This window comes from Nesoenas mayeri (assembly GCF_963082525.1).
Source record: "Nesoenas mayeri genome assembly, chromosome: Z".
Lineage (NCBI taxonomy): Eukaryota > Metazoa > Chordata > Aves > Columbiformes > Columbidae > Nesoenas > Nesoenas mayeri.
The window spans coordinates 47,166,584-47,194,382 of NC_137542.1; the positions used below are offsets into that span (position 1 = coordinate 47,166,584).

Here is a 27,799-nt window from a genome sequence, read left to right on the forward strand (position 1 = left end):
CTGTTTGACTTAAATTTTTCATTGTGTTGAATTAATATTTCCGTTGTAGCCAAAATTATACAAGTATTTTCCTATTTATGATGCTTATGGCAACTTCAGGATTTACTTGTGTAAGGAAATAGTGTGAATGTTTAATTTTTCTGTGTGAGATCTGAGGCTCATACAGTGTATGCATTTTAATATATAAGTTTATATGTAAATGTATATTTATTCTGGGAAAATAACTATGGTTCCACCGTTTTACTCTTTATCTTACTTCTTTCATTATGGCCTGTTCTGGTTGGGCAGGTGCTCAAGTTTGAAAGGTTAGAACAGACCTTTCATTTTTAAGAACTAGAGTGAGACTCTTAAGAGCTGAGCTTTATGAGTTTTGCACAGTCTAGTGATGTTTATGTTTATGCTTGTCTGTGAATATACAAGTTATTATCTGATCACACAGTTCTTCAGCAATAAATATTTGGTATGGATGAACTGTACCTTTCCTGCTCACCTCTTCATTTGTTGTTAGATTTACTACTTTTATTACAGAATCCTGGACTTCATTTAACCCTCCTATTTGCTATTCAGCTCTTCCCTCTCCTTCATTCTTCTTTTTCCCTTTGACAAATTTATCTATTTCCCAAACTTATCTCTTCTGCAGGATGCTTAACCACTAACCAAATACCAATTAAAGGATGTGCAGGAGTCACTGCTGCATTTCATCTATAATCTTTAATTCATTGATTCATTAATCATTCAACCGTTAAGAATTTAGTCCTTAAAATTATAAATGGGGTGCATGTGAAGAAGATTGTGGTTGGTTCCAAGGCCAGAATGTTCCCCTCATCCCCTTTTTTTGTTTTTTAAAGAATTATTACAGTCTAGAATTATATCATTTATAATATGATATTATGAAAGTATTAAGATATTTATAAAATTATACAATTTCAGAACCTCTTTAAATGGCCACAGTAAATCCAAATCAAGTGCAACTCTGTTCAATAGACTGATCTTTTCCTGTAACAAGAGCCCTACCTTTTAAAGAATTTTAAATATTTTTTTTTTTTTTTCCTGAAAGTAGCTTTTATTTGCTGTCGCTTAAGAAAATACAAAGCAGAAACTGAAGATATACTGAGTAGGAGTTATCACTGTCTGATTGAAAACATGAAAAGTACATAACAATTGAATGTTTATATTGTGCTTTGGGTTAATATCAGAGTTCTTGAAAATTTCTAACCTTACATTTAGAGTAAGTAAACTGTTTTCTGGATGCCCTTTGGAAGGGAAATAACATATAATGGAAGCTGTATAGGGATTTATTTCATGTATTTGGCACAATAATTGCAAAAAAAATGCATTATGAACTTGAAATAAATTTCACGTTTCAGGTGCCTTTATCCTTTTGTTTGAATGTGTAAGCATCCCACAAAAAAAAAAAAAGGAAAGAAAATCTTTGCTCGAAATAACCTCTCTGAACTAAGGAACAGTTGTTTCTAATGCTCAGGTAACAGTGCTTGGTAAACTGCACATTAATTCTTCAATGGCAGCAAGGTGCTGACTTCTCATTGAGAGAGAAAAATGCCCTTTTGCACAGAAAATAAGCTAAGTTTTAATATAGAAGCTTGGAAATAATTAGACTTGAATGTAAAAGCAATGTAGTGAAGGTTGTTTACAGAACATTGCAGGAATTCTAGAATGATTCTTTTAGGATACTTTAATGAAGACCTAAGCTTTTTTAAGTAAACAAAGTACACTAATTTCTTTTGGTAAGAGCAGAGCTCGGCTTCAAAGTCCTCTGGGATTAACATAATGTTTGAGCAGTTGTATGTTCCCAAGCTATTTTTAGGTGCTGAAATGTACTGAAATACTAATGAAAATAGAATGATGATTTGCCATTTATTCTTTATTCTTGAATATGCTTTTTAGACTTATTAATAAAAATGTAGTTACAGTGGTGTGTTCTTCATTCTTATGTTATGGTAGAAGATTACATTTAACATACTTTTGTCTTGATTTATACTTACCTCTCTGTCTTTTTCCATTTATAAGTTCACTGCATTTTGCAAAGAGGGATGTGTAGGAACAAAACAAATTTTATATGAGGAGCTTATTGTGCTTGTCCTGTCAGAAGTTTTGTTGAACAAAAGATTGTATTTCCTTTGTGTGTTTGGAGTTACTGAACAGTCAGGAAGATTTCTAAGCCTCCTTACAAAAATAAGGCAATTCCAGAAGACTGTCAGCCAATAAATGGACTACAAGTACATAGTACTGTATTTTTTTCCCCATTTCTCGAGGGAGTAACAGTATTTAGTTGGCGTCTGCTAGACAGGGTTTAACTTGGTTGGTGTGTAGTTGTCAAGTTAGATTTGTTTGACTGTTTGAGAACATTTGCCTTCTGGAAGCCTGCCAGGACTGTTTCCTGCTGATGACCGAATGAAGTAGCATTCTTTTGAAAAAGTGTAAAGACATGCCAAAAATTGGAGGGTGTGGGTTTTGTTTTTTGTGTGTGTGTGTGTGTTTTTTGTTTTGTTTTGTTTTTTTTTTTTGTCTAGTTGCACAGATTGAATACGTTCAGGCTATTTTTCATCCTTATTATGGGACCATCTTATAACATTGAATGGTGATTAAATTGCTAAGGTACTATCAATTAAGGAAAAACTATATTTGAATAGAATTGAACTGCCCATAAGCCAGTGTCTTGTCTTGGTATATTCTGCAAACGTGGAGTTTTATAGACTATTTTCCTCTTAGCAGGCAGAATTACAAGCTTTAATTAGAAACAATGTAGAGAGTGGTATATTTTGTAACTAACAGACTTGTACAATGCTACTGCAGGCAAGCTAGTAGCTAAATTGTTCTGTTTTATAAAGGTTAAAATGTTTCAGTAATTTGCTTCATAGTGGATGTTCTTACACCTCTGAAAGCTTGTTACTGAAGGTTGATAGTTACACTGATTTGTTTAGGTATACAGTTACAGTAAGATATTAAGGGTTATCTGTCTTTAATACGTAACAACAAATTTCATATGTTCTTCTCATTAACTATAAGAAAGATCTTTCGGTGGCCCAGTTAGTCTTACTTAGATACTAGGTTTGTGAAGGATCAGCATCTTTTTGTTTTAGAAAGTTCCTGCTCCCTTCTTTGCAGTGAACTACAGTATTCAGCTGGGATGAATGCTCTGGAGCATAAAAAGCATATATGAAATTGTTTTGTTTGTTTGTAGAAACTGTTACACTGGCCTCTCTTTACTATCAGGGTTCAACCTCTGGCACCCTGGCAAAATCACATGTGTAAATTTGTCCTGACAAGGACTTTGGCTGTAGGACTAGCAGCAATTTGAAATACCTGATTATTCGAGGGAGATTGCTTGAGGAGGAAGACAACTAAGTTTCTCATGATTGCACATTGGCTCATGGATTCTATGTCCTGGGTGTGCTACTGGGAAACAACACAGCTTACTAAACTGTTAGCTTCTGGAGCAGGTGATGTGAAGAAAGAGATGAGCACCTTGCCCAAACTTTTCCTGAAAACTGACATCCAGTGGTATAAGTTATTGCTATTAAGTGTATTTACAGTCTTACTAATTACGTGCTGCAATTCTATTCGGAGCAGTCAATGTAAGACTAATGCACAGTTTAATATCCAGATTATCACTGATGCATTGGAAGATGTTATGTATGACAAGAAACCAGGCATATCCTCTAAAGGTGCTCTACGAAATTACTTTAAGAATCTTAGGATAAAGATATTAAAGTTAGGGCTTTCATTTAGGCTGCTTGTGTGTTCCTGCACTTGATCTCATGTCACTTTGTTCTATTAGGCCTTACCACAGAACTAAGATTTCATTAATTTGTGTAAATTATGTTGGGAAAAGAGCTATTCAAACTACAAATTTATTCTGGGGCACGTTTTTTTTTGTTTTGAATTTAGAGTTTAGGATGTTGCCACTTAATTTATACTAAGATGTTACCATTTGGTGGAAGGATTTGGTAGTTTTTCTCAAGATCCTAGTAATATTTTTTTTTTTAATGAAGATACCTTTATATTGTGTAGAAAGTGTATGGAGGGTCTTTTCAATCTGTTAAGCTGCATATCAGTGCTACCTTTTGAGAGCTGCAAGAAGCTGCAAGACACATCACCCATGTGCTTTGGAGAGGCAGATTATTTTTTAGCTGTTCTGTTGTGGGTCTGTGATTGGGTGTATATGTTGGACCCCAGTCCCTTGGAGCAATACAAGGTGTGAATGTTCCTATATGCCCTAGCTTCACCTGATTGAGGTTTAGGTTTCTTAGTTAATTACCAGTCATTTTGGGTGAAACAATAAAACTTTACATGTGGCTTGGAAACAGTAGGGTTAGTTCGGCTGGTAGTAGGTTAGTGTTTTAGTTTCTGAGCTTTGGCAGAGAGGCTTTGTTTTAAATGTTGTTTTTGTTTTTAAATCAGGAGCCAATGAAGTCGAGAGCACCACAGCTACATTTGGAATACAGATTCTACAAGCAGCTAGGATCTGGAGGTAAAAAGCAGTGTCATGCATTTTACTGTGATGTAATCCAGTATCAATTTTTGACAGAAGTTTTCTGAGTTAGGGGTACAAATCTATTTATTAAAGTGTCTCTACCTATTTTAAACAGAAAAAAGCCCCATGAAGCAGTAGATTAATGTACACATTTTTCTAGTATTGTGAGATATTTTTGTTCTACTCTTTAAAGTGTGTATATGAAATCCTAAGACTAATAAGTCTTAAATATTACATACTTCGTGTGGATATGGGTGTACCTTAAACTAAGCAGTCTTAGACTATTCCCAGTTTTTCTTAGAATTCACACTATAAATTGCCAAATCATTAATCTATTTATCACAGATTTTTATTTAAAGTTGCTATGATAGTTAAAGAGATTCAGTTTCAGTTTTACCTCCATTGAAACAACACATATTACTGCTTGCTAGTGTTAAGCCTCTTAAATACTTTTTAAAAAGTTTAATTTTAAATGCAGTTTAAGATTTTAATTTGTCATTTTGTTCTCTGTGGTCTCTTTATACCCAGAAGTACTCTTATGGCGGTCCCTTCAAATATACAATTATCACCTTTTGCTTTTATAGGTGAACAGTATCTAAAACTTCTCACATAATTTTGTGCCTTTCACAAAACTGTATCTAGTCAGTTAGCAAGACGTGAAGCTTCTTAAACTAGAAAAGTGAGTACAATTTTTCCCTAAATCAGTTATACGCTAGGAAAAAAAAATAATGATGTATTTTCCTTGAAAATGTTCCTTTTATTCCTATACTAGTTTTTCATAGGTCATGTGGTTAGTTTGTTGGTTTTTTTTTTTTACTAATGCAGATGTTTATTGTATAAAATTTACTACTAGTAGTCTTTTTATATACAGGGACACTTGTTTGTTTTTTCTATGAAAGGCAGCTTGGATTTGGTAATGGTGATTTTAAAGTTATGCTAAAGCTAGAATAAAATACTATTTAAGCTCAAAAGTAATCTCTGAAAGTCAGAGAATACAAAATCAACATGCCCATACAACTATCATTTTTTTGCCTTGAATGTGTGTGTTATGATGAATGTTAATACTTTTAAAATACTACCTTCACTTTCAAAAATTTGTGATCATATGTTCATTGATGCAGAGGCTGGACAGCATTTCTCTAGTTAGTTAACTTTCAAAATTTTGTATTCTTCTTTACTAGGGAAAAGTCCTTTCGAATACTTTCAATCCATATAGAACTTTTTTTTTTGTTTGTTTTTTTTTTGATGCTGTAGTGTGAATGCTCTGCAACCAGGTATCTTTTGAGATAGACAGTGTCATGTCTTGCAAAGAGCTTTTTCTGTTCATAGATGGAAAATGAAGCTGCAGAATGTCTGTGCAAAGCGTTGAGTCTTACATGGTTGTGAGTTGGAGAAAGGCACCAAGGCACAATGTCTGGTTTTTTTGTAAGTAGTTGTGAGTCATCAGCATACACCAGATTATCATTTTGAAATAGCTGATAAGTGGAAAGCCAAGATCTTAATCGCGTAACTAATTAAACACAGCAACCTATAAGTTAGGGACAGTACTGAACTGTGAAAACCAAGGTTTAGATATCTAAAATTGCAAAGGAGCTGTGTAGTGAAGGTAAGAATAAATCTGTAATTACTAGTTTAAACTGCAGGCAATACGCAATGATTCTCAGAGGTAGGAACCTGTATGGGAATGTTTCTTGGGAAAAATATCTTAGCAAATGTAACTTAGTTTAACTTTTTGTTTACTGAGTTAGACTGAGGGACTGTGTTTAATGTAAGAATGTAGGCAAGTCAAAGTTAATATGCTTTAATTCTGATCTCATTCAGTCTTTGTAACCCCATTGGTTGGGTGCAATAACTTTATCACTTTCACTGTTACCTTATTGAAGTGCTGTAGGGGAGAGTGATTCCTCTGATCCTTTACATGAAGACAACGAGACCTTTGAGATGAAAACAAGAAGTTAAAACTGATGTGTTACTAACCATCTTCAATATTTATGAATAAACTTGTTATAGACCTCCTCTGGTTTCTAGGTAACCTGCTTTTATTCCGAAGTGAAAGCCTCCTTCAGCAGCCATAGAACCCCATAAGCTCTTTTTTGAGTCTTGTTTGACTTTCTCAGGCACCCCACATGACACTGATTTTAGAATTACTGGTTCCTTGTTTTTCTGCAGTACTCTACCTTTTTGTATCTTTGCAGGAGTTGGGTCTTCGAGGCCAGAAAGTTTTGCAGGCCAAGGTTCTTTCAGAACAAAAGTTGCAGAATTATATAATTTCTGTCCTCATATAATCTAAGACATTTGGTTTTACTTTAGTGTGGGTGGTTTTTTTTTTTGTTTTTGGGGTTTTTTTTCTTTTTTTTTTTTTTTCTTTTGGGGACATACATGTTTGCTGTCAAGAGTAGATGTAAAAAATTTTGTCACCAGAACAGCTGGAAAACATGCTGGTGGAAAGTTGATGGACCAACCAATGAAGTCAGGTAGAAGCTGATCCTTTCTATATAGAACAGGAGATACTGAAAGCCTTATGTCAGATTTATCCATACAGAAAATGTTGCTTTATGGGCAATCTACTCTTCAATCTACTCAGAGAGTAGATTGAAGGAAGAGTATCTTCATTGTGCATATGGCAGAAGAGTCCATTGTAGGAGGTATAAAAATAGCTGCTATTCCTAGAAGAAATTTGAAGTGTAGTAACTGTGAGCAATTGGTGGTTTCTCTGATAAGTAATTACTGGCTGTACTAGCAGTTGCAGTTGACTGGAACCTTCTGGCTACTAAGCTACTAAAAATCCTTACTTGCAGGCTTTTTTAATCAGGATGAAGTAGACTTTTCCTTAGCTGTTTTTCTCCATTGGTACGACACTTCTTATAATTTTGGTGATAGCTTTATGCCCGAGTTTGGACTGCTTCTTTTGCATTTCATGGTATTAAATAGACTTTCTGCTTGTTCTCCTTGTGTGTATGTGCAAACATGTTTATTAATAACAAGTGATTACTAAAAAATTGTTTGAAAAGCAAATGGTCAAAGGGGAATATTACTCCCTTTCTTTCCCAATTTTGTAAGCGGAGCCATTATATCCTGTAAACAGAACTTCATTTTTCATAAATATGAACTATTAATTCCAGAGGTTATGCTACAACAGACTCATGCTTAGTGTGAAATAACCTGAAGTTTGAGATAAATACCTGTAGCCCTTATGCAGTCCCAGTTTATTTGGCATGGCATGGGGAGGAGTGAGGGGCATTAGCATGTGAAATAGTAGTTCTGGAAGACAATGAGGTTGTTTTCCTGAAATGTTTTCCTGAAATATTTAGTTTGCCTCAGTTGATGAGGACTGGGTTAAGGACCAGTTAAGCAATCTGGACACGCATAAATCCATAGGTCCTGACGGGGTGCACCCACGGGTGCTGAGGAAGCTGGCTCAATTCATTGCTAGGCCACTCTCCATCATCTTTGCTGCATCGTGGGAAACGGGAGAGGTGCCTGAGAATTGGAGGAAAGCAAATGTCACTCCAGTCTTCAAAAAGGGCAACAAGGAGGACCTGGGTAACTATAGACCGGTCAGACCCACCTCCATCCTTGGAAAGGTGATGGGACAATTTATCCTTGGTGCCATCTCAAGGCACGTCAAGTAGAAGAGGGTCATCGGGGCAGTCAACATGGCTTCACCAAGGGGAAGTCATACTTAACCAACCTCATAGCCTCTTATGAGAACATAACCAGGTGGATACATGATGGCAAAGCAGTGGGTATGGTCTATCTTGATTTCAGTAAAGCATCTGACACAGTCTCCCACAGCATTCTCGCAGCTAAACTGAGGAAGTGCAGTCTGGATGATCAGGTAGTGAGATGGACTGTGAACTGGCTGAAGGAAAGAAGCCAGAGAGTTGTGGTCAATGGGGCAGAGTCTAGTTGGAGGCCTGTATGTAGTGGAGTGCCTCAAGTGCCAGTACTGGGACCAGTACAGTTCAGTATATTAATCAATGACTCGGATGAGGGCATAGAGTGCACTGTCAGCAAGTTTGCTGATGACATCAAGCTGGGAGGAGTGGCTGACACACCAGAAGGCTGTGCTGCCATCCAGCGAGACCTGGACAGGCTGGAGAGTTGGGTGGGGAAAAATTCAATGAAATGTAACAAGGGCAAGTGTAGAGTCTTGCATCTGGGCAAGAACAACCCCAGGTACCAGTGTAAGTTGGGAAATGACCTGTTAGAGGACTAGATGATCCTTTGAGGTCCCTTCCAATCCCTAACGTTCCCTGTGATTCTGTGCACAGCATTACCTCTTCAATGAAATAAACGTAAGTAAATGCTTCATATTTCCATGACCAAGGCCTGTATTTCTTGCAGTGCCATATGTCTGATGGTTGAATTAAGGCAATCTGTTAACCTCTCTTTCTTGTGTCTCTGTTTCCTTAGCTGTGCTAGCAGCTGAGCAGGTGAGGCAGGCAGGCAGAGACCTGGCTTGCAGCAGGCAGGGTGGTTGTGCCCAGTGCCCAGCAGATGAGACTGGGCCTGGCCGCGGGGGGCTGCTGGGACTGGCACGCAGGGCAAGACACTCTCCCTGCACCCCAACAAACCTGCCCGAGCACATGGAGGTGTGGATCAAAAAGGCTTTATTGGGGGGAGCAGTCAAAAGGGCAGCAGCCCCTCGCTGACCACAGTGAGGATCCTTCCCACTGCATACGCCACGTTGCAGTAGGTCTCCTCATTCAGCATGTGCAACAGGAGGCGGTAGAGGAGCTCAGTGTCGCAGCAGGAGGCGTAGAGCACTGCAGCCACCAGAAAGAAGAGGACAACCAGCTCCGGGATGACGAAGAGCACGCAGAGCATCCTGTGGGGCAGAAGAGACATGGGAGACTGGGCAGGGTGGATGCTTCGCAAGCCCTTCTAGATAAGAGATAGAGGTTCTATCTAGAGGTTCTTCTCTCTAGAGGTTCTTCTAGAGGTTCCACAGGCCACCTCCCTGGCCATTTCTCCTTGCTCCCTTGGGCAGGCTGGGACACGAGACTCCGCAAGCCTGGGAAAACATCCCGGCCCAGGGAAAAGTGGCGCTGAGCACTTCTCAGCTGCAAAGGCAACAGCCAGCCAGCAGCTTGCCAGCAGCCTGGCTTGCAAGCCCCACCGGTTGGAGCAGGCGTCTAGCCCATCATCCCAGGCTCTGCCCAGGAGCGGGCCCCAGGACACGGGGGACCCAGTGGGGACACTCACTGCAGCCAGTAAAGGAAACCGCGTCTCCTCGCCAGCAAGTCCTTCTCCTGCAGGTCAACACAGAGCAAGAACACTTGTCAAGCACTGACGCACGGTCAGGACAGACAGACTTACATGGTGCCCCTGACCTCCTCCTTTAGCAGGAGCGTAGCCCATGGTGGCTGTGACCTCCATGGAGCCCTCTCCCCAGGGAGACCCCCGCTGGCCGGGGGGCAGGGGCTGGCACACGCTCTCCTGCTTACCATCTGTTCTTCCACCACCTCTGGCAGCGCAGTCTCTGGTGTCTCGGTCTCCTTCATCTTCTGCAGATAGCTGGGGGCAACAGGGCTTGGTTGGACGACCTCCATGGCCACGCAGGGGTTCCCCTTCCAAACATACGCCACCCCAGGCAGAGATTGGGCTCCCCTGTCACACCCCCACTCCATTTCCTGGCACCAGCACTGGCAGCCCCATCCCTGCGGGTCCTGCAGAGACACTCTGGAGACCCGTATGGGCTGAGAGGCCCAACTCACCAGGCCTCTTCCTCCTCCACCTCCTCTTCAAAATTACGTATTTCCCGACGCAGCGCCTGGGAGTCAGAAGAGTTGCAAGTGCCTGAGCCCGCTGTGGCCCCTCGCCAGATCCCCCACCCCAGGGCCTGTGGGCACCCACCCCTTTTCCCCCAGCCCTTTCGGCTTTACCTCTGTCTCCTTTATAGCCTGGTGCAGCAAGTCAACAGTCTTTGCATAGCGCCTTTCCTCCTGCTAAACAACGGGTACTTCATGCGGGCGGCTGGGCTGGGACATGGACACCCCCGGCCCTCTCCTGCCCCACGGCCGTGCCCACTCGGGCCTCCTTCTCCCCTCTACCTGCTGCGTCTCTTCTCCTGTCGCGCCTCCCTCCAGACATGCTGCCTCACACTGCTCCTGCGGGAGAGGAGGGCATGAGGAGCAGCCATGAATCGGGGCACGGGGACAGCCCCACGAGGGCGCTCCCCTCGCCATTATCCCCTCTCCCGGCTGCCTTCGGGCACCATCTTTGCCCCCCTCGCGTCCGTCCTCTCTCCTTCCCAGCCCTGCAGCCACTGTGGGCAGACAGAGGGACCCCCATGCCCAACTCGGGACGCAGTCCATGTCTGGACACGGTCCTGAGCAGCTGGCTCTAGGGGAGCCTGCTTGAGCAGGGGCACGAGATGAGACACCACCATCTCCAGAGCTCCCTTCCAAGCTCAACCAGCCTGCGATTCTGCAACCTCACCTCACACTGGGCCAGCAGAACCTCCAGCTGCTGGAGCACCTGCTGGCAGTTCTGGTAAGATGCCGCCACAGCAGAGTTCTGCAAAGAGGAGCCGCATGGAGTCACTGAGCCCCTGACACAGCCTGAGCTGGGGCAGCTGGGGGAACATGGGCAGAGGAGGGGACACTGACCTCATTGCTCAGCAGCCCCTTGCTTTGCTCCAGCTCCTCCTGCTTTGCCTGCATGGGGAAAGGAGAGGTCAGGGGCTGAAATCTCACAGCCCCAGCCCGTGGTGACAAGAGGACAACTCCACACCTACCAGTGTCCCCCTTGGCCTTTGAGTCATGGGAGAACCCTGAAACAGGCACTCCTCGAACATGCAAAGGTCTTCCTCCAACATGTTCATCTCCACTTCCTCACTTGTGTGTCCTGACACTGCAAGGTCTGAGGGACACGGCTGTGGGCACTGTTGGGCACAGACGCAATTGGGGACGCTTCCCAAGAGCACCCGCAGCCGCGCTCTCTCGCGCACAGGACACGGCCGCACACGTTGCACAGTCAGGGAAGCCCAGGGCCTTCCACTGCACAGTGAACACAGGACAGGTCGTTGGTGACTAGTCTCCAATCTCCTGCCTCGCAGCACCGAAGTTCTCCTCCGGATGCTTCCCCACCTTGGGGAGCAGCTCCTTTTATTGCCGCCAGGGTGCCCATGTCACAAACCCACAGTGTCATGGCGGTGACATGGCCAGCGCTGCCCATTGTGACATGGCCCTCCCCTCCGCGGGGCTGGTGCCAGGAGCAGATTTGGGCTCCAGCTGCGGCCGCAGGAGGAGCAGGGCTTCCCCCGCAGCACCCACTCTTAGCACACAGGCGGGAGCGAGTGTGGGCGCCACGTGTCTGCGTCTCCCTGTGGGCTTTGCCTGTTCCTTGACCAGCCGGCCGCCTCAGCTCCCCAGCCCAGGATCAAGCAGGAGCCAGGCTGCGCATGTGCTCCCAGCCGGCACCTGCAGACGCTCACACACACGTGCATGCACACGTGCATGGACGACCACCCCGTGTGGGCTCCAGCGCAGGGCTCAAGCATCCAGCCCCAGGAGGGAACTACAGCTCAGGAAGGGGAAAATCAAGAGTGGGGGCCTCTTCTCCCGCGTGCACAGAGCCTGTGCTCTGGGGGTTTCTCTCTCGCTCGGAGAGCCGCAGCCGCTGCCCGCGGGGGGACGGCAGGAGGAAGGCGGGGGCAGCCGGCAGGCAGGCAGGGAACCCCGTGCTTCAGCTGCGGCCCTGCCAGCGGCTGCGTGCAGCAGCGCTGCATTCAGCAGGTACAGCCCGCGTCGCTCCAGCCTCCAGCCAACAGGGCCTTCCTCCTTGGCAGCCAGTGCTAAGGGGAGGAGAAGAGGCACCAAGACCTCAACTCTTCATAAGAACAGAGCAGACTTCACGTTGCTCAGAGAACTACTCAGTAAGAGTCCCTGTGAAGAGGCTTTTGAAGGCGTTGGGATGCTTTTTAATTGCCACCTACTGAAAGCACAGGACTGGGCAATTCCAAAATGCTAAAATTCTAGCAGGGGTGGCAAAAAGCCAGCTTGGTCAAGCGGGGATCTCCTCCTTGAAATGTGGCAAAAAAAATAAACGGTATGGTGTCGTGGCTGAGACGGACAAACGACATAGACCAAGTTCTTCCAGGATGAAAGTAGTAGGTGCTGTTTATTGCCACAAGTGCGTTTTTATACAGTTTGACCAGTTCGTGTGTCTCTTCATTACTGGTGACGAGTTACAGCAGTAACATCTCATTGGCTAATTTTGCTGTCATCAAGGTTACTCTTCTACTCCCTTCTCTCTCACGGGTACACCTTAATATCTCCAGACACTCCTTTATTCCCATCTTTCTCACGGGCAGGCCTTAATATCTTCAAGGCTAATTTCTGTTCCCATGCCCTCCGTCAGGGAGTCCACGCACCCACTGTAGTCCCCCACAGTGTGGTCCGTGGACGACAGGTCAGGCGCCATGGGAGGAGTACAGAGGTGCTGCTCACCTCTGCAGGGAGGAAATTCGTGCAGCCACAGCTCAATTAGAATTGCAGCTGGCCAGTAGTGTCCGGGACAACAACGGCTTTTGAAAATGTGTTAAGGGAAAAGGCAAACTAGAAATAACCTTTGCCCATTACTCCATTAGCATGGTCACCTTATTAACAGGGACATAGACAAAGCCAAAATGTTTAATGCTTTCTTTGCGTCGGTCTTCAACACCAAAGATGGACTTGGGGACCCCATAGCCCTGGGTTAGAGAACCATGGCTGCGAGAACGATTGACTCGCAATCAATCCAGAACTTGCACAGGATTCGCTACTCCAGCTGCAGGTCTACAAGTCGATGGGGCCTGACGGGGGTTCGTCCAAGGGCGCACCAACGCACGCAGTGCGGGGAATAACAGGAGGAGTTAGAAACCTGTACTCGGGCTGGAGATTATGATCCGGTGGCATTTACAGATACAGGGTGGGACAGCTCACAGGACTGCAATGTGATCATGGATGGCTATGCCCTTGTCAGGAAAGGCGCGCCAGCAAAGCAAGGTGGTGGAGCTGCTCTTTAAGTGAGAGAGCAACTACAATGTATTGAGTAGTGTCCAGGGGCAGACGAGGAGCGAGCTGAGAGTCTGTGGGTGAGAATTAAGAGGCAGGTTGGCAGGGGTGACCCTGTTGTGGGTGTCTATTACAGGCCACCAGATCAGGATGAGGAAGTTGACGAGGCACCCTACAGGCAGCTCAGAGCAGCCTCTGAATTACAGGCCCTGGTTGTTGTGGAGGATTTTAACTACCCTGATGTTTGCTGGAAGCCAGTCAGCCACAGGCCAGGAGGCTCCTCCAGTGCGTTGATGATAACTTTCTGATGCCAATGGTGGAGGAGCCGACGAGGAAAGGAGTGCTGCTGGATCTCATCCTCACTAACAAGGAGCTCTGGTTGAAGCAGAGTGACTTAGATGAGGGAACAGAGTGCACTGTTGGCAAGTTTACTGTTGACATGAAACTGGGAGGAGTGGCTGACACACCAGAAGGCTGTGCTGCCTTCCAGCGAGACCTGGACAGGCTGGAGAGTTGGGCAGGGAAAAATTCAATGAAATGTAACAAGTGTAGAGTCTTGCATCTGGGCAAGAGCAATGCCAGGTAGCAGTGTAAGTTGGGAAATGACTTGTTAGAGAGCAGAGTAGGGGAAAGGGACTTGGGGATCCTGGTGGACAGCAGGATGACCATGAGCCAGCACTGTGCACTTGTGGCCAGGAAGGCCAATGCCATCCTGGTTGTATGAGAAGGAGGTTGGTTAGTAGGTTGAGGGAGGTTCTCCTCCCCCTCTGCTCTGCCCTGCAGAGGCCGCATCTGGAATATTGTGTCCAGTTCTGGGCCCCTCAGTTTAAGGACAGGGAACTGCTGGAGAGAGTCCAGCGCAGGGCAACGAAGTTGATGAAGGGAATGGAGCATCTCCCTTATGAGGAAAGGCCGAGGGAGCTGGGGTGACTGAGGGGTGATCTCATTAATGCTTATATATATTTAAGGGATGAGTGTCACGTGGATGGAGCCAGACTCTTCTCAGTGACAGCCAATGGTAAGACAAGGGGCAATGGGTACAAATTGGAGCACAGGAGGTTCCACTTAAATATGAGAAGAAACTTCTTCTCAGTGAGGGTGACAGAACACTGGAACAGGCTGCCTAAGGAGCTTATGGAGTCTCCTGCTCTGGAGACATTCAAAGCCTATCTGGACACATTCCTGTGTAACGTCATCTGGGTGTTCCTGCTCTGGCTGGGGGATTGGACTAGATGATCTTTCGAGGTCCCTTCCAATGCCTAACATTCTGTGATTCTGCGAAACATAATATCCCTTTTTCTTTCTTTTCTAATGATCTGGTGACTCTAGACCATTTTTTAATTATTAATTTCTGTAATATGAGTCTTGCTATTCTATCTCTTGAATGTGATGACATGGAAGATGTACTTGAGTGTAGAAAATTTGGGAGATCTTTATAGGTCTCCTCCCTGAAAGACGAAGGCAAAAATAGACATTAAATATGATAGATGTGCATTTTATATACACAGGACTTTTGAACTTAGGTCATTCTTTAATAAGAAGTACTTTTGGCCTGCATTAAAAAAGGATTAACATATTGAAACTGTATTCCTTTGGAGAGAATCTGGTCATAAGTAAGTCTCATCTGTGATTTTAGTCGCAAATATGCTTTTTGCTGAACATGCATGTGAGTGTGCAATAGGTAAAAAATGTGAAGAATCTTTCTTAAACAGGAAACATTTTGTGGACTTTCGGAATATTTTTGAGACATTTTTAATTATTCAGGGGAACAGGTCTGTAAGTTATTAAAACTAGTTTTAAAATTGGTTTAAAGATGTGACTTATTTTAGTTGCATCATTATTTAACTTTCATTTAAGTTTTATATACCAATAGAGATTTTCATGAAAACTGGTGTCTCTTTTCTGCCATAGTTCTGACTTTCAGTAGCTGTGAGCATACTCTCCTCATGAAGTTAGAGATCATTTAGTTAGTATGCAGAAATTTCTAGTGAACTGAATGAGCAACCTCAGGTGGAATTTAAACTATCCAATAAAATTTTAGTCAAAAGTATTTTTTCTTAACATCCAAGTATAAGTGGTAACAAAACTGATACCTTATGATAAATAGAGTAGTACAAATAAAACTATAGCTGAATTCTTACCTGAAATTACACTAAGACTTTTGGAATTAATATAAAAAGTTTTGTGTTTTTTATTGATTTTTAAAATTAATCTTGTACACTGCCAGTGTTTCTCCTTATGCTACAAGGATGAACTGTAGATGTATTTCATGTTCTATACCCATAATTCAACTGTACCTGGATTCAGTGTGCTTTCCTACTAGGAGGATCCAAGGGAGGGGAAAAATCAGTATCTGGCTGAATTTGAGTATTTGGCAGTAAAGCTCAGAATTCTTTTAATGTGGTTTTTTTTTGAATTTAAAAACCTTATTAGTGAAACATTTTAATTTATTTTATTTATTTGACAGGTAGGTATTTACAGTATGGTTCAGTTGCCTTTTGCAATAAGGAGTCCAGTGTACGTATTAAAATAAGTTCTGTATTGTTATGTGTTGATGGGCATAAAAAGTATTCAACTTTTATTGTCTGATTTTTCTAATGTCTCTTAGTAAATCTGTGGGTCATGAATCGTAACAACTGGGAGTTTTTACAAGTGAAAGAGGACTCTTTTGTACTTACCCATCTGACAAGTGGAACCAGAGGATGGCATATGGCTCCTGCTGTTTAACCTGCCTTAGTAGAGCTTGTGTCTGCAGTACTGCTGTTTTATGAAAAACAATCTGTTACTATGGTACCTGTCCTTAGCAACCAGGGGTATCTGTTGTTAAATTCTAGTTTTTCATTTGAGTTCTGTTTTGAAAAAGACAAAGATCTATTCAGTTGTAGGTTATCATACATTAGAAGCTGCTGTATTAACATTTCAGAGAAGGCAGATGTTCAGTATTGCTAATGGCATTTTATTTAACTTCCGTACTTCTGTTAATTAGCTCAAGTCCAGTTAACACTTCTGTTCTTAAAACTGTCAGTCAAACACTTTACTTGCAGGGTGGCCGTTGGCTAGTGCACATGTAAGATACATATTTGTGTACTATGGAAAAAAGTGTTGTAATTTAAAAGGTTATAGCCAGTGTGAAATGAATGCTAAGTATTGCATAACAGTCTTTTTTGTGTCTTGGTACTAGCAGTCGTGTGGTAAATGCACTCTGCTTTGCTATCTAAAAGTGTATTTTGCAGTTTTGAGGTAATGGGAGCCTGCCTTAGACATAGCAGAATCATCCTACTCGGACAGTGGTAATGAAAAAGTTACTGCTGGATTAGTGGTTGAAGACGGTTGCAGTGCTGGCATAGTGTGATTTTGGAAGGTAGAGAAACTAGTAAATACTGTCAGTACAAGAACAAATCTGTGTGTAATCTTTACCAGATTGGATATTTGGGAAAAGCTTATGCACAGAAAGGGTTATCAAGCTTTGGAACAGGCTGCTCAGGGAAGTGGTTGAGTCACCATTCCTGGCGGTATTTAAAAGACATCTAGATGTGGTGCGTATTATGTCTTATGGTCTCAATTCCCTTCTCAATAGGTAGATTGAAACTTACTTCCTAGATTGATATTCTGCCACATCATGAGGAAATATCTCAGTAGCAAGTCCTATTGTAGTGCTAGACTTATATCTAGATTAATGTGACAAATGATCATTTTTGTTTGTGGCCCTTATAGAAACAATGTAAAATAGCTTACCCCATTCTGTATTTTTCAAAATACTTTGGGATTGTCACCCTGCACTTGCTGTTTATTGTAGGGTAAAAATGGTGGAAGTTAGCAGGGTTCAAAGTGAGTTTAAAAAGATGATTTTTACAAGAGTACTCTAATGTGATATATGTGCAAACCTATTAATTAATTGAATGTTTCCACTATTTAATTAAAATGGTAATAGTTTACTGAAGCTTCAGATTTAAACATATAATTTCATTTCTAAAACGCATTATGTTTCTAGCAATCAGTAACAATGGAAGTTGAAGACAAAATGCCTAGCTGTTAGCTACAGAGATAGCAAGTAACTCAGTTCAGGGTAGTGTTAGTTTTCTGTATGTAAGTAATGTTTTATGAGTTCTTATGTGTGTACCTTTGAGTTGTTTCACTTCATAACCTGTCCATTTATTTTGCTAAAAGTTATTCAGTATAAATCCAAAGTGATTTTTTTAGTAACTTCACATGAACATTGCTTTGAGCTATAGTCTTAGATGGGTAACTGAGAATTTACTCTAAAACTCATTATTTTACATTTTTTTAATTAATGCTGTCCTGCTTTATTACTTTTGTAATACTTTGGTTTTGGCTATTATGTGGGAAAATAAACAATCAGCAGTTAGTTGAATCTCAAATTCAAGCAGTTAGTTTTTTATTTCAAATAATAAAAACACAGGGCAGGTGAACTTAGCAAGTTATGCTCTGTGCTTGATTTAAAAATTCGTTAAAGGCACTAAACCTGAATCAAATGATTAATCTTTTGACTGAAGGATTATCTGTTCATAGGTACTGCTAATCTCTGTAATGATGACTGCTGTGGTTTTGTTTTCAGTTGTTTGGGGAAAAAGCTGACTCAGTTTTGAGTTCTGTGGCTGCTGATTAAGAGGAGGGTTTAGCTGCTCAGTTGTTAATATGAATATACTAGTATTTACATTTAAGTGAATGAACAATGTTGATAATTGCAAATCTATTACTTAAGTAGAGTCCAACAAAACCTATAAGCTTAAGTGATAAGAAATTTTGTGGGCAGTTTTTCTTGTTTTCTACAAGTCCTTTCTAGCATTTGGCTTAAGGAAATGTACAAAATATTCTCAATTTATATTTAAAGTATTTTTTTTCCCTAGAATGAGTGCGAAAGATCTGGTAAGAATGGCAGCTGCATAAATTTAAATGTAGCTTATAGGTGCGCATGCTAACGTTTCTGAGAAACAATAATTACTGGCCATAAGAAGCCTGGAAGTATAAAAAGGAATTGCACTGATGTTGGAATGTGACGTCAAACACAGATTTCAGAGTCAGTGATTTTTGGATAAAAAATAATAGATAGATGAAACTGTGAAGAAAGCTTGATGGTAAGGTTCACAGAACACAGTGAATGCTGCATAAATGGATATTTGATTTAATAAGGCTTACGATAAGAATGCATATCTAGTTGTGTTTTAGTAAGGGAAATAGTTATTGGATCAATTTTAGTAGAAAAAATTACTATTTCTTATATTTGTAAATATATTCTTGTATTTATAAATACAAAAAGTAGTCCAAGTGTTGCAATGTGTGCCTCCAACATAGCATTTCAGCAGTGCTGAAATCACATTTCTTTTATAGTGTCTTGTTCCATGTTTAGAGTTCTACAGTGCATGGATGAGCATGGTTTCAATAGCTATAAAATGCTACATTTCCAGAAATTATACTGCCCTCTGTCTATGCTGCATTACTTCAAGTAAAAACCACATATGACACTATTCTGGATTTTGTAATTGCTTACTATCAGAGGATTCTGGCCAGATTCTGTAGGCTTATTAGGGCATACTTGTATTTGTGGCAGGTTGTTGAATTGCATTGTTGACAGAGTACCTGTACACATGTGCCATGGAAGATGGCTGTTACTGCAGATCTTCCAGCTGCTCACTTTAGGGTATTTTGCTTGTGTCCAATTAGTAGCCACATATGAAAATTAGAACTACAAGTAAAAGACAGTGGGATGTAGGAAGCTGGATATGGAATGCCTGTTCTACAAGTGCGATCTTTTGTATTTTACTGACATTTATGGATCTGATTTAGCAAACAATCTAAGCAATAAGATATAACGCAGATCACATCAGTAGGTGTGTTTCTTGACTATCTGAGAGGAAACTCTAGAAGGAAACTAATATTACAAGAAACTGAAAAGCATTGAAAGGCTGCGTACTTGCTTGATAGCTTTACAAATTCAGGTTGTATTTTACAGAGATACTTTGCCAAGATATGGGTCAAAATTATGTCAGTGGTAAATTGGGAACACAAGGTTAAGTGTGAGTGATATTGCCATTGACCTGTGTGTTACATATTTTTTGACGTCAGTCTACTCCTTGTTAATTAGTTTGGGTTTTTGTTTGTTTGTTTGTTTGTTGTTTTTTGTTTTGCGCTTTTAAAATTTTGTGGATTTTTTTTTTGTTTGTTTCTTTCTGAATGAAGACACACATGCAATAATTGAGGTTACTATCTAGTATCTGCATTAAAGCAAGTAGCTGGAGTTTTTGCTGTAAGATACTGATCTGTGTTCATGCTACTCATCATGTATGTTGCATGAGATAATTGCAGCAACCAGCACGTAGCCTCAGGTTTAAATCAGGTTTCTGATGTTTTTATCTTGTCATCATTTCAGAGGAAGTCAGATGTGTCAGCTTTAAAAACTTTCTAGACATCATCTACATAAACATGGTGGACTAACGCACTTAAGTGATAAACCAGTCTTGACAGGTGACAGAGGTAATTCTATTCAGTAACTCATTACTTAGTCCTGAGAAACTGCAAAAAGGAGAAAACATAACTTGTTTTCCTTTTCAGCTTTCTGAATATAAAGCAAAGTGCAAGTCTGACTTAGTAAAATACTTAGGGGATTGCAGTATATACATTTATGGAAGAAAATTACGAACTGGAGGATATGTGACACTTACTTGATATTTTGATTGTATTTTGATAATATTTTTAATTGATATTTTGATGCACAATTTTTATCAGAGTGTGATAATTTATATGGAATACTTAATGCAGTTTTCTTGATCTGATAGGCACAAGGTGATAGTCTCCTGTAGTTAGCTTTTCAAGGAATTCTTGAAAATAAACTTTTACAAGGAGCATAAGTGCCAGCTCTGATGTTTTGTTGTTTGCTTGTCCTAGCATTAGTAGCTTTATCTTCAATATGTGGTTTCTTTGTAGGAATTGTTTTAAGCTGCTTGTTTGTATTGTGAGGGATAGTTTAATGAAAGCTAGACAATATAATCCACTTAACTGGGCACATGTAAACTACAATAAGCCAAAAGTGAACAAATGAATACATTGCTGTCATCATCTCTCCATTCCCACTCTCCTGCCAGAATCTCTTCCACATGTACTGTATGTGACACAACCATCCGACTGAGTGAGGGCTTCAGTGTCAAGCTGTATTTTTGATATTAGCAATGCTTTGTTTCTTGTTTTTAGATTAAAAAAAAAAAAAAAAAATTCTCATATTTTTCCAGTACCCTAGTCTTGTGCATTTTTTGTGTGTTTGCACTCTATTTCAGAACCCACTGGTGTACAGCAGCCATCTTTTTAGGTGGCTAATGAAAACTAACTTTTCCAGAAAAAGAAACTGGAATCCAAGCAGTATGCAAGTAGTGGATTTCCAAGTCCAGACTTTCTTGCTTTTGCCATGTGTAAAATGTTATTGGGAGTCATATTGGTTTAAAATGGATTTACAATTTTATGACAGGGCCATCACATAAAGCATTGTAGATGGCTTTAGTAAATTGAGTCTGTTCAAATGAAAGCATTTTACTTGTAAGCAAGTAAAAATATAAAAAGATAAGCAAATATGATTCATATCTGAAAATAAGGATACTGTATTCAGAGTTGTAAACCTAGAAAGGAATTAGTTGTTATAGTGTTCAAGTAATTTAGTGCTACTATGTGATAATATTTTTTGGCCACAGATAAGTTTCTTCATTGGTGGAAGAATAGGAAGTTATTTGTAATTTTATAGTGACATCAGTGTGACAAGCGTTGAATTGTGCACATAATTTGGGCGGAAGTGTAGTGGTGTACTTATTTTTAAAAAGGATTTTTGGGAATGGCACAGAAGATCTGTCAACCTAATAGAAAGGGTTGCATAGTAATCAAAGTAGTTATTGAGCACAAGATACCAAAGAACACTGACTTCTTTAATTTCACAGAAAGAAGACCAGGATGTGTCTTACAAGTTCCCAGTATTTTCTTCTCATTTTCTTACACCAACTAACTTCTCTTGAAAGTATTTTGGAGTTAATGTTTTTAAACATGCAAGTATAAGAACAGAGATTCTCAGAACACATCTCAGGCCATTACAAGTGGTACTCTTTTTTCCAGATTCCCAGTGTTTTTCTTTCTCTTTCTATGCTTAGGTGGTTTGTGGTTTTAGGTTGTGGTTTTGTTTGTTTGTTTGTGAGGTGCTTGTTTTTGTTTTTGTTTTGGGTGGTTTCTGTTTTGTGTTTTGTTTTGTTGTGGTTTTTTTTTTTGTCTGTACATCTGGATAACAATTTGCTGCTGGGGATACATCCACATCTCTGTGTGTAATTCTACCACACCAGAAAGTAGAGGCAGAAAACTTGAATTCTAGAATTAAGATATCCCCTTATGTGTACAATATATGGATGATATTTTTAGAATTAAAACACTATCTTGTACCATGTTCTGATGTAGTGAGCAATGTGCTCCTTCTTTAGTAGCAATAAGCTACTCTTTTGAAGTCGTCCTGAAACTCGTATGATTATGCATGTTAAGTATATTAGTATGAGTATGTGTCTGATAATACATATTTAAAAAGTAAATGAAAGCTCTAGTCTTCAGAAAATGGAACAGTTAAACTGGGTTTTTAGGGGCTATGTTTTGATTCTTCATTATTTCATTATTCATTATTCTCACTTCTAGGAAAAAAGATTAGTGAAAATGCTTTTAAACATGCTGCATTCATTTGCTTTTTGCTTTGCTAATACAGTAAGGGTTTGTTTTGTTTGTTTTGTTTTTGTTTGTTTTTGTTTGTTTTTGTTTATTATTATTATTATTATTATTATTATTATTATTATTATTATTATTATTATTATTATTATTATTATTATTATTATTATTATTATTTTATTTATTTTTAATTTTACCCAAAGCTATAGTGGACAAAATTACAAGGAACACAGAATCCAGTTGTTTCATTACGCTATTCCGAAAACAGATTTTGTAGTTCTATGTAGTACAGTATTGTAGCAATGGATGGCATAGAAAAAGCTCAAATGAAAGGAAAATTACATTTTCAGTGTATTGAATATTTAGAGTAAGTGAGACAGACAGGATACATACTGAAGAGCAAAAAAAATCCAGAATACTTCCTTAAGTGAACAAAATTTATTCTGCTGAATGAGGAAGAGATCTTGTGCATATGAGGAAGTACAAGGTGAATAGGGGCAGTGGTATCAAGTTATTTTTTATTAAGTAGTCACACTATGCATATGTACAAAAAAGCTAAAGTAAAATTGGATCATAAGGCTTTAAATTTTTATATTTTCAAACTTGGAAACTGCCTGGCTTTTTAAGGCAGGTGTTTGTTTATATAAAGCTATAGAGTCTAGAAGTGCAGAATATTTTTGTATTGCTTTTTGGAATCTATATGCTCTTCATCTTATTGATAAAGTATATGACTATATATGAAGATATATGAACATAAAGATAGAACATGGCATTATTGGTAGCGTAATTGTAAATGCAGTGCTTGAGATTATTAAAGAAAATTTACAGTCTTTTGATGCCTGCGTTTATTTTGTCAAATATTTTTTCAGGAAGCACTTTCTAATGATGTGGGTGATCTTATGTACACTGCTAACTGAAACTAAAAATGATTATGTCTCTGCTAAAGGTTTAGATATGTTTAACTGATCTGTTTTTTAATCATTCTTCTGCCTAGCCAGGAGAAGTGTTATATGGCCATGCTCATTATGCTTCTCTTAAGCAAAAAGAAGTAATTTTTTGGGTAACGTAGTTTTGCTGTTCTAAGCTGTGCGCATCAGGAGACCTTTGTTCAATGATTCTGATAACAGAGTACATAGTAAGGGCATCTTCTCAGTGTAACACATGTGACTTTTTACCCTAGTTTTCAAGACAACCTTGCCAGGGTTTCTGGAATGCTACCAGAGAAAACTAAACAAAAATCAATTTTTCAACAAAAAGTACAGTCTTAGGTTTTTGTAGTTTTTATGAACAGCAAATTAATATATTCTCCAAGTGTTTTGTGTTGTAGAATATAACACCTATTTAACAACAGGAAAAGTGTTAGAATGAGAAATAAGGTATCAGAGTGACAGCTCACGTTTTAGACTCTCTACAGGATTTGAAAACAAGTGTAGCTTTAACATGAAATTTGCCTTTTGCCCTCCTAGGTAGATGTATTTTATACCTGCTTACAAAGTATTTAAGGGATTGTTACCTGAACATACAGTAGGATATTTGTCATCCTAGATATAGTGTTTGGAAATTATGTATGTTTTATTCTGAACTTAATTTTTGTTTTAGTAATTTTTTAAGTAAAACAACAAAAACAACCAACCAAAGGAAAAAACAAACAAACCAACAAAACCAACAAAAACAAAAGCAAAAACCCCCTAAAATTTAAACATTTTTTGTTTGTTAGTATAAAACTTTAAATGTGAGATTTTTGTTCAAGGATCTTTTTCTTCTAAAACAAGTTGATGATTTGACAGTAAGAACAGCATCTAATGGATTCTTACTGGACATCAATTTTTAAAATAATGTAAGAAGTTAAGATTTGTCTCTGGTGTGATACTTCAGAAGTGAAAACAGGGTGAATATTTACCATAGGTTCCCCCTGAAGCTTATAAAAATCCCCTTCATTATCTCTTCTTATGATTACATTAAAAAAAACTGTCCTTCATGCAGTGTGAATTAATGAGTCTCAGTCTACCATATATTTCACTAGAAATCTAGATCGAAAAACCAAACCAAACCAAATAAACACCACAAAAAACCCCACCACAAATCGAACAAAAACCAAAAGCAAACAAACAAAAAACCAAAGCCAAATCAAACAAACAAAACCAACCAAAAAAACCCAGAATAAAAAAAAAACCCAAAAAACAACAAATACCACAAACTTCCATACTGTGGTTTTTAGATTTTTAGTGCTGTGCTGCCGTTCATGGAGACCTGGACAAGGCTGGAGGACTGGGCAGAGAAGAATGTGATAAAGTTCAGCAAGAGCAAGTGTAGGGTCCTGCACCTGGGGAGGAATAACCCCAGGCAGCAGTACAAGTTAGTGGTTGGCCTGCTGGAAAGCAACATTGCAGAGAAGGACCTGGGAGTTGTGGTCGACAGCAGGTTGACCATGCGTCAACAATGTGCCTCTGTGGCCAAGAAGGCCAATGATATCCTGGGGTGCATTATGAAAAGCCTGACCAGCAGGGCAAGGGAGGTTGTCCTCTCCCTCTGCCCAGTTCTGGGCTCCCCAGTTTAAGAAGGACAAGGAATTACTGGAGGCAGTCCAGTGGTGGGCTACAAAGATGATTAGGGGTATGTTGCATCTTTCTCATGAGGAAGGACTGAGAGAGCTGGGTCTGTTCAGCCTGGAGAATGCTGAGAGGGGATCTCATCAGTGTTTATAAATATCTCAAGGATGGGTGTCAAAAGATTGGGACCAGACTCCTTTCAGTGGTGCCCAACGACAGGATGAGGGGCAACGGGCACAGAATGAAGCACAGGAGGTTCCATTTGAATACGAGGGAAAGCTTATTTACCTGGAGGATGCCAGAGCACTGGAACAGGCTGCCCAGAGAGGTTGTGGAATCTCCTTCTCTGGAGACATTCAAGACCCACCTGGACACATTCCTGTGCGATCTGCTCTGGGTGAACCTGCTTTAGCAGGTGGGTTGGACTAGATGATCTCCAGAGGTCCTTTCCAACACCAACCATTCTGTGATTCTGTGAACAGACTAACTCACATTTAAGGAAGATGTTTTCTTTTATGTACTATGTAAACAGAAGCCAAAAATAACAGGGTAAGAGGAGACAGAAGAAGACTTGCACTGCAATTTAAATAGAAAATGCTTGTATTTGAGCAAAAACAGTAATACAAGTGATGACTATAACAATTTGTCATTTATGTTATATTTATTTTCTGTATAACTTGACATAATGTCTCATTAAACTTGAAGACTCAATATCTTTTGGATTTTTAAGTGATTTCTGTATATAATGTGGTTTTGTTCCTGAATATAGGTTTATCGTAGCTTTAATTTTAAAAGCTTAATTTAAACACCTATCTTTATGAAAAGGAGCTTATTTAAACAACACTTTATAACTTTTTAAAATCCTGTTTCAAGTTACTGTTAAAAAAACCCTAGCAGACAGGTTCTGATTTTTATTTTTTTATATAAAGCTTTAAATCTTTGACAAGTCAAACACATGATATTAATAAAATATTCAACAAACCTGTGCTACCTTTGTTATACCCATTGCATCTCTTACGTGCAGTTTTTACAAGTTTTTATTGTTGCTTTTGTTTGAAAAATTTTTAACTTCATATCAATGTGAAATGCAGTAGGAATTTTATTGGTATGTTCATTCATCTTATTTAACTCCTTTTAATTACTTTTTATCTTCCTTTTACAGATGGAATACCTCAGGTTTACTATTTTGGCCCATGTGGCAAATATAATGCTATGGTGCTAGAACTACTTGGACCTAGTCTGGAAGATTTATTTGATTTGTGTGGTAGGACATTTTCTCTTAAAACCGTTCTTATGATAGCCATACAGTTGGTAAGTAGAATAGATATTAATTTTAGTGTTCATTAGAATCATTAAGTCAGTTTTCAATGGATCAAATGCTTATTTCACTTAAGAGATTTGCACTTCATGTTTTAAATTGGTGTTGATGGCTTCTAAAGAGCCTATGACACAGTTTTAGCGGGGAGACTGTTTTATGCCACTTCTACTTACTTTGTTCTGGGTTTTCAACAGTTGTTACATTAGTGCAGTTTCATTATGTCTTCCGAGTTCTTATAGTCACAATCTGAAATTGCAAATTTTAGTTTGACAAAATTAGAAAGAAAATGTCCATGAAACAAAAATAACTTTCATTCACAAAAACAGTTGGACGGGACTTCTAAATAGTGTAAATATTTTTCCTTGGCATTCTCTTAAAGCAAGCAAATGAACAAAGGAAAAAATACCCCAAACCCTTCCAGAAATACTAAAATAGCACAAAATAATTAAATGAAGAATTTTTCCCTTTCTTTGAAGATTTCCTGATTTGGTTCCCACCTGAGGATGGTGGGAGTAGAAAACAAGAGAAAGAGGAATAAGGCTTTGCATATATACTTTGATACCATATGTTTTAAATAAGTTCTTATGAAATATTAATGATACTAAACCTCCACTTCCATAAATAAATAGTGACATTCTTACTATGTAGTGTGAAAGTAGCTGTTACAAACATGACTGTAGTTGTATAATAGGCCTGCAGCTATAGACATATAGACATATTCAGCTTATTTACAGTCAAGAGCATGAAGTTAATTTTCTAAAATGCTCAAAGCATCACAGTCCTAAAGATCATCTTTATTTAAAACTTACTGTTCCTTTCTGATTATATAAATTTTGATAGCAATACAGCTAGAACGAAGGTTATATGCATAGTGGTGAACTTTCAGTGCTTCTCTAATTTATACCTTTAATATGTAATAGATCTATATGAAACTTTCCTCACTGCTTGATGACATGATTTCTGGTTATAATGTGCACAGAACATACTTAGTGTCAGCTACCCTTATGAAGATAACTTCTGTTATTATATACGGATTCACGTCTAACGTCCAATGTGGAAGTTTCCAGTACACCAAGTGGTGTATCTACTTAGGGGATGTGTACAATTTTCATTGACTTGAATTGGGAGATACATTGTTATGAGCAATAATCATTTGGTTTTAAGGGATTATGTGGGGTGATTTCCTCTAAATATAAAGTCAATGTAAGATATTCAGCTTCTACCGCAATGCGGCCACCTGAGGCTTAAATATTTTTTTTTCTTTTATTAAAGATTTCTCGTATGGAATATGTCCATTCAAAGAACTTGATATACAGAGATGTAAAACCTGAGAACTTCTTAATAGGAAGACCTGGAAACAAAACCCAGCATATTATTCATATTATAGATTTTGGTTTGGCAAAGGAGTATATAGATCCAGAAACAAAGAAGCACATACCATATCGAGAACACAAGAGCCTTACAGGAACAGCTAGATACATGAGTATAAATACACATTCAGGAAAAGGTATGTGTGCTTTTTAATGACTGAAAACAATGCAACAGCTGTCATCTCTCTGAAATCATCTTGTTTTCAATTTGTAGTTTTTCTCAGTCTGTAGTCATTAAGAACTGCAAGATTTGTGTACTACACAAAATTATACTTGCTCCTTATGGAAATACTATTCATGAGAATAAGGTTTTCTGTCTCTCTAATCATCATGGTCATGTCTCAGCAAATACTTATGTTATTTTTCTT

The 27,799-nt window shown here is 39.5% G+C and overlaps 1 protein-coding gene across 4 annotated transcripts in view; it reads left to right on the forward strand.

Moving 5' to 3' along the window:
- CSNK1G3 (casein kinase 1 gamma 3) overlaps positions 1-27,799 on the forward strand; it is a gene marked incomplete at both ends in the record, with an annotated part of 63,178 nt that overhangs the window by 6,267 nt on the left and 29,112 nt on the right. For all 4 annotated transcript variants that reach the window (XM_080362373.1, XM_080362374.1, XM_080362375.1 and 1 more), the window contains 3 exons: positions 4,423-4,492; positions 25,906-26,054; positions 27,334-27,568. In XM_080362373.1, the coding sequence (XP_080218499.1) occupies positions 4,423-4,492; positions 25,906-26,054; positions 27,334-27,568 (454 nt within the window). The remainder of the gene's footprint in view (positions 1-4,422; positions 4,493-25,905; positions 26,055-27,333; positions 27,569-27,799) is intronic.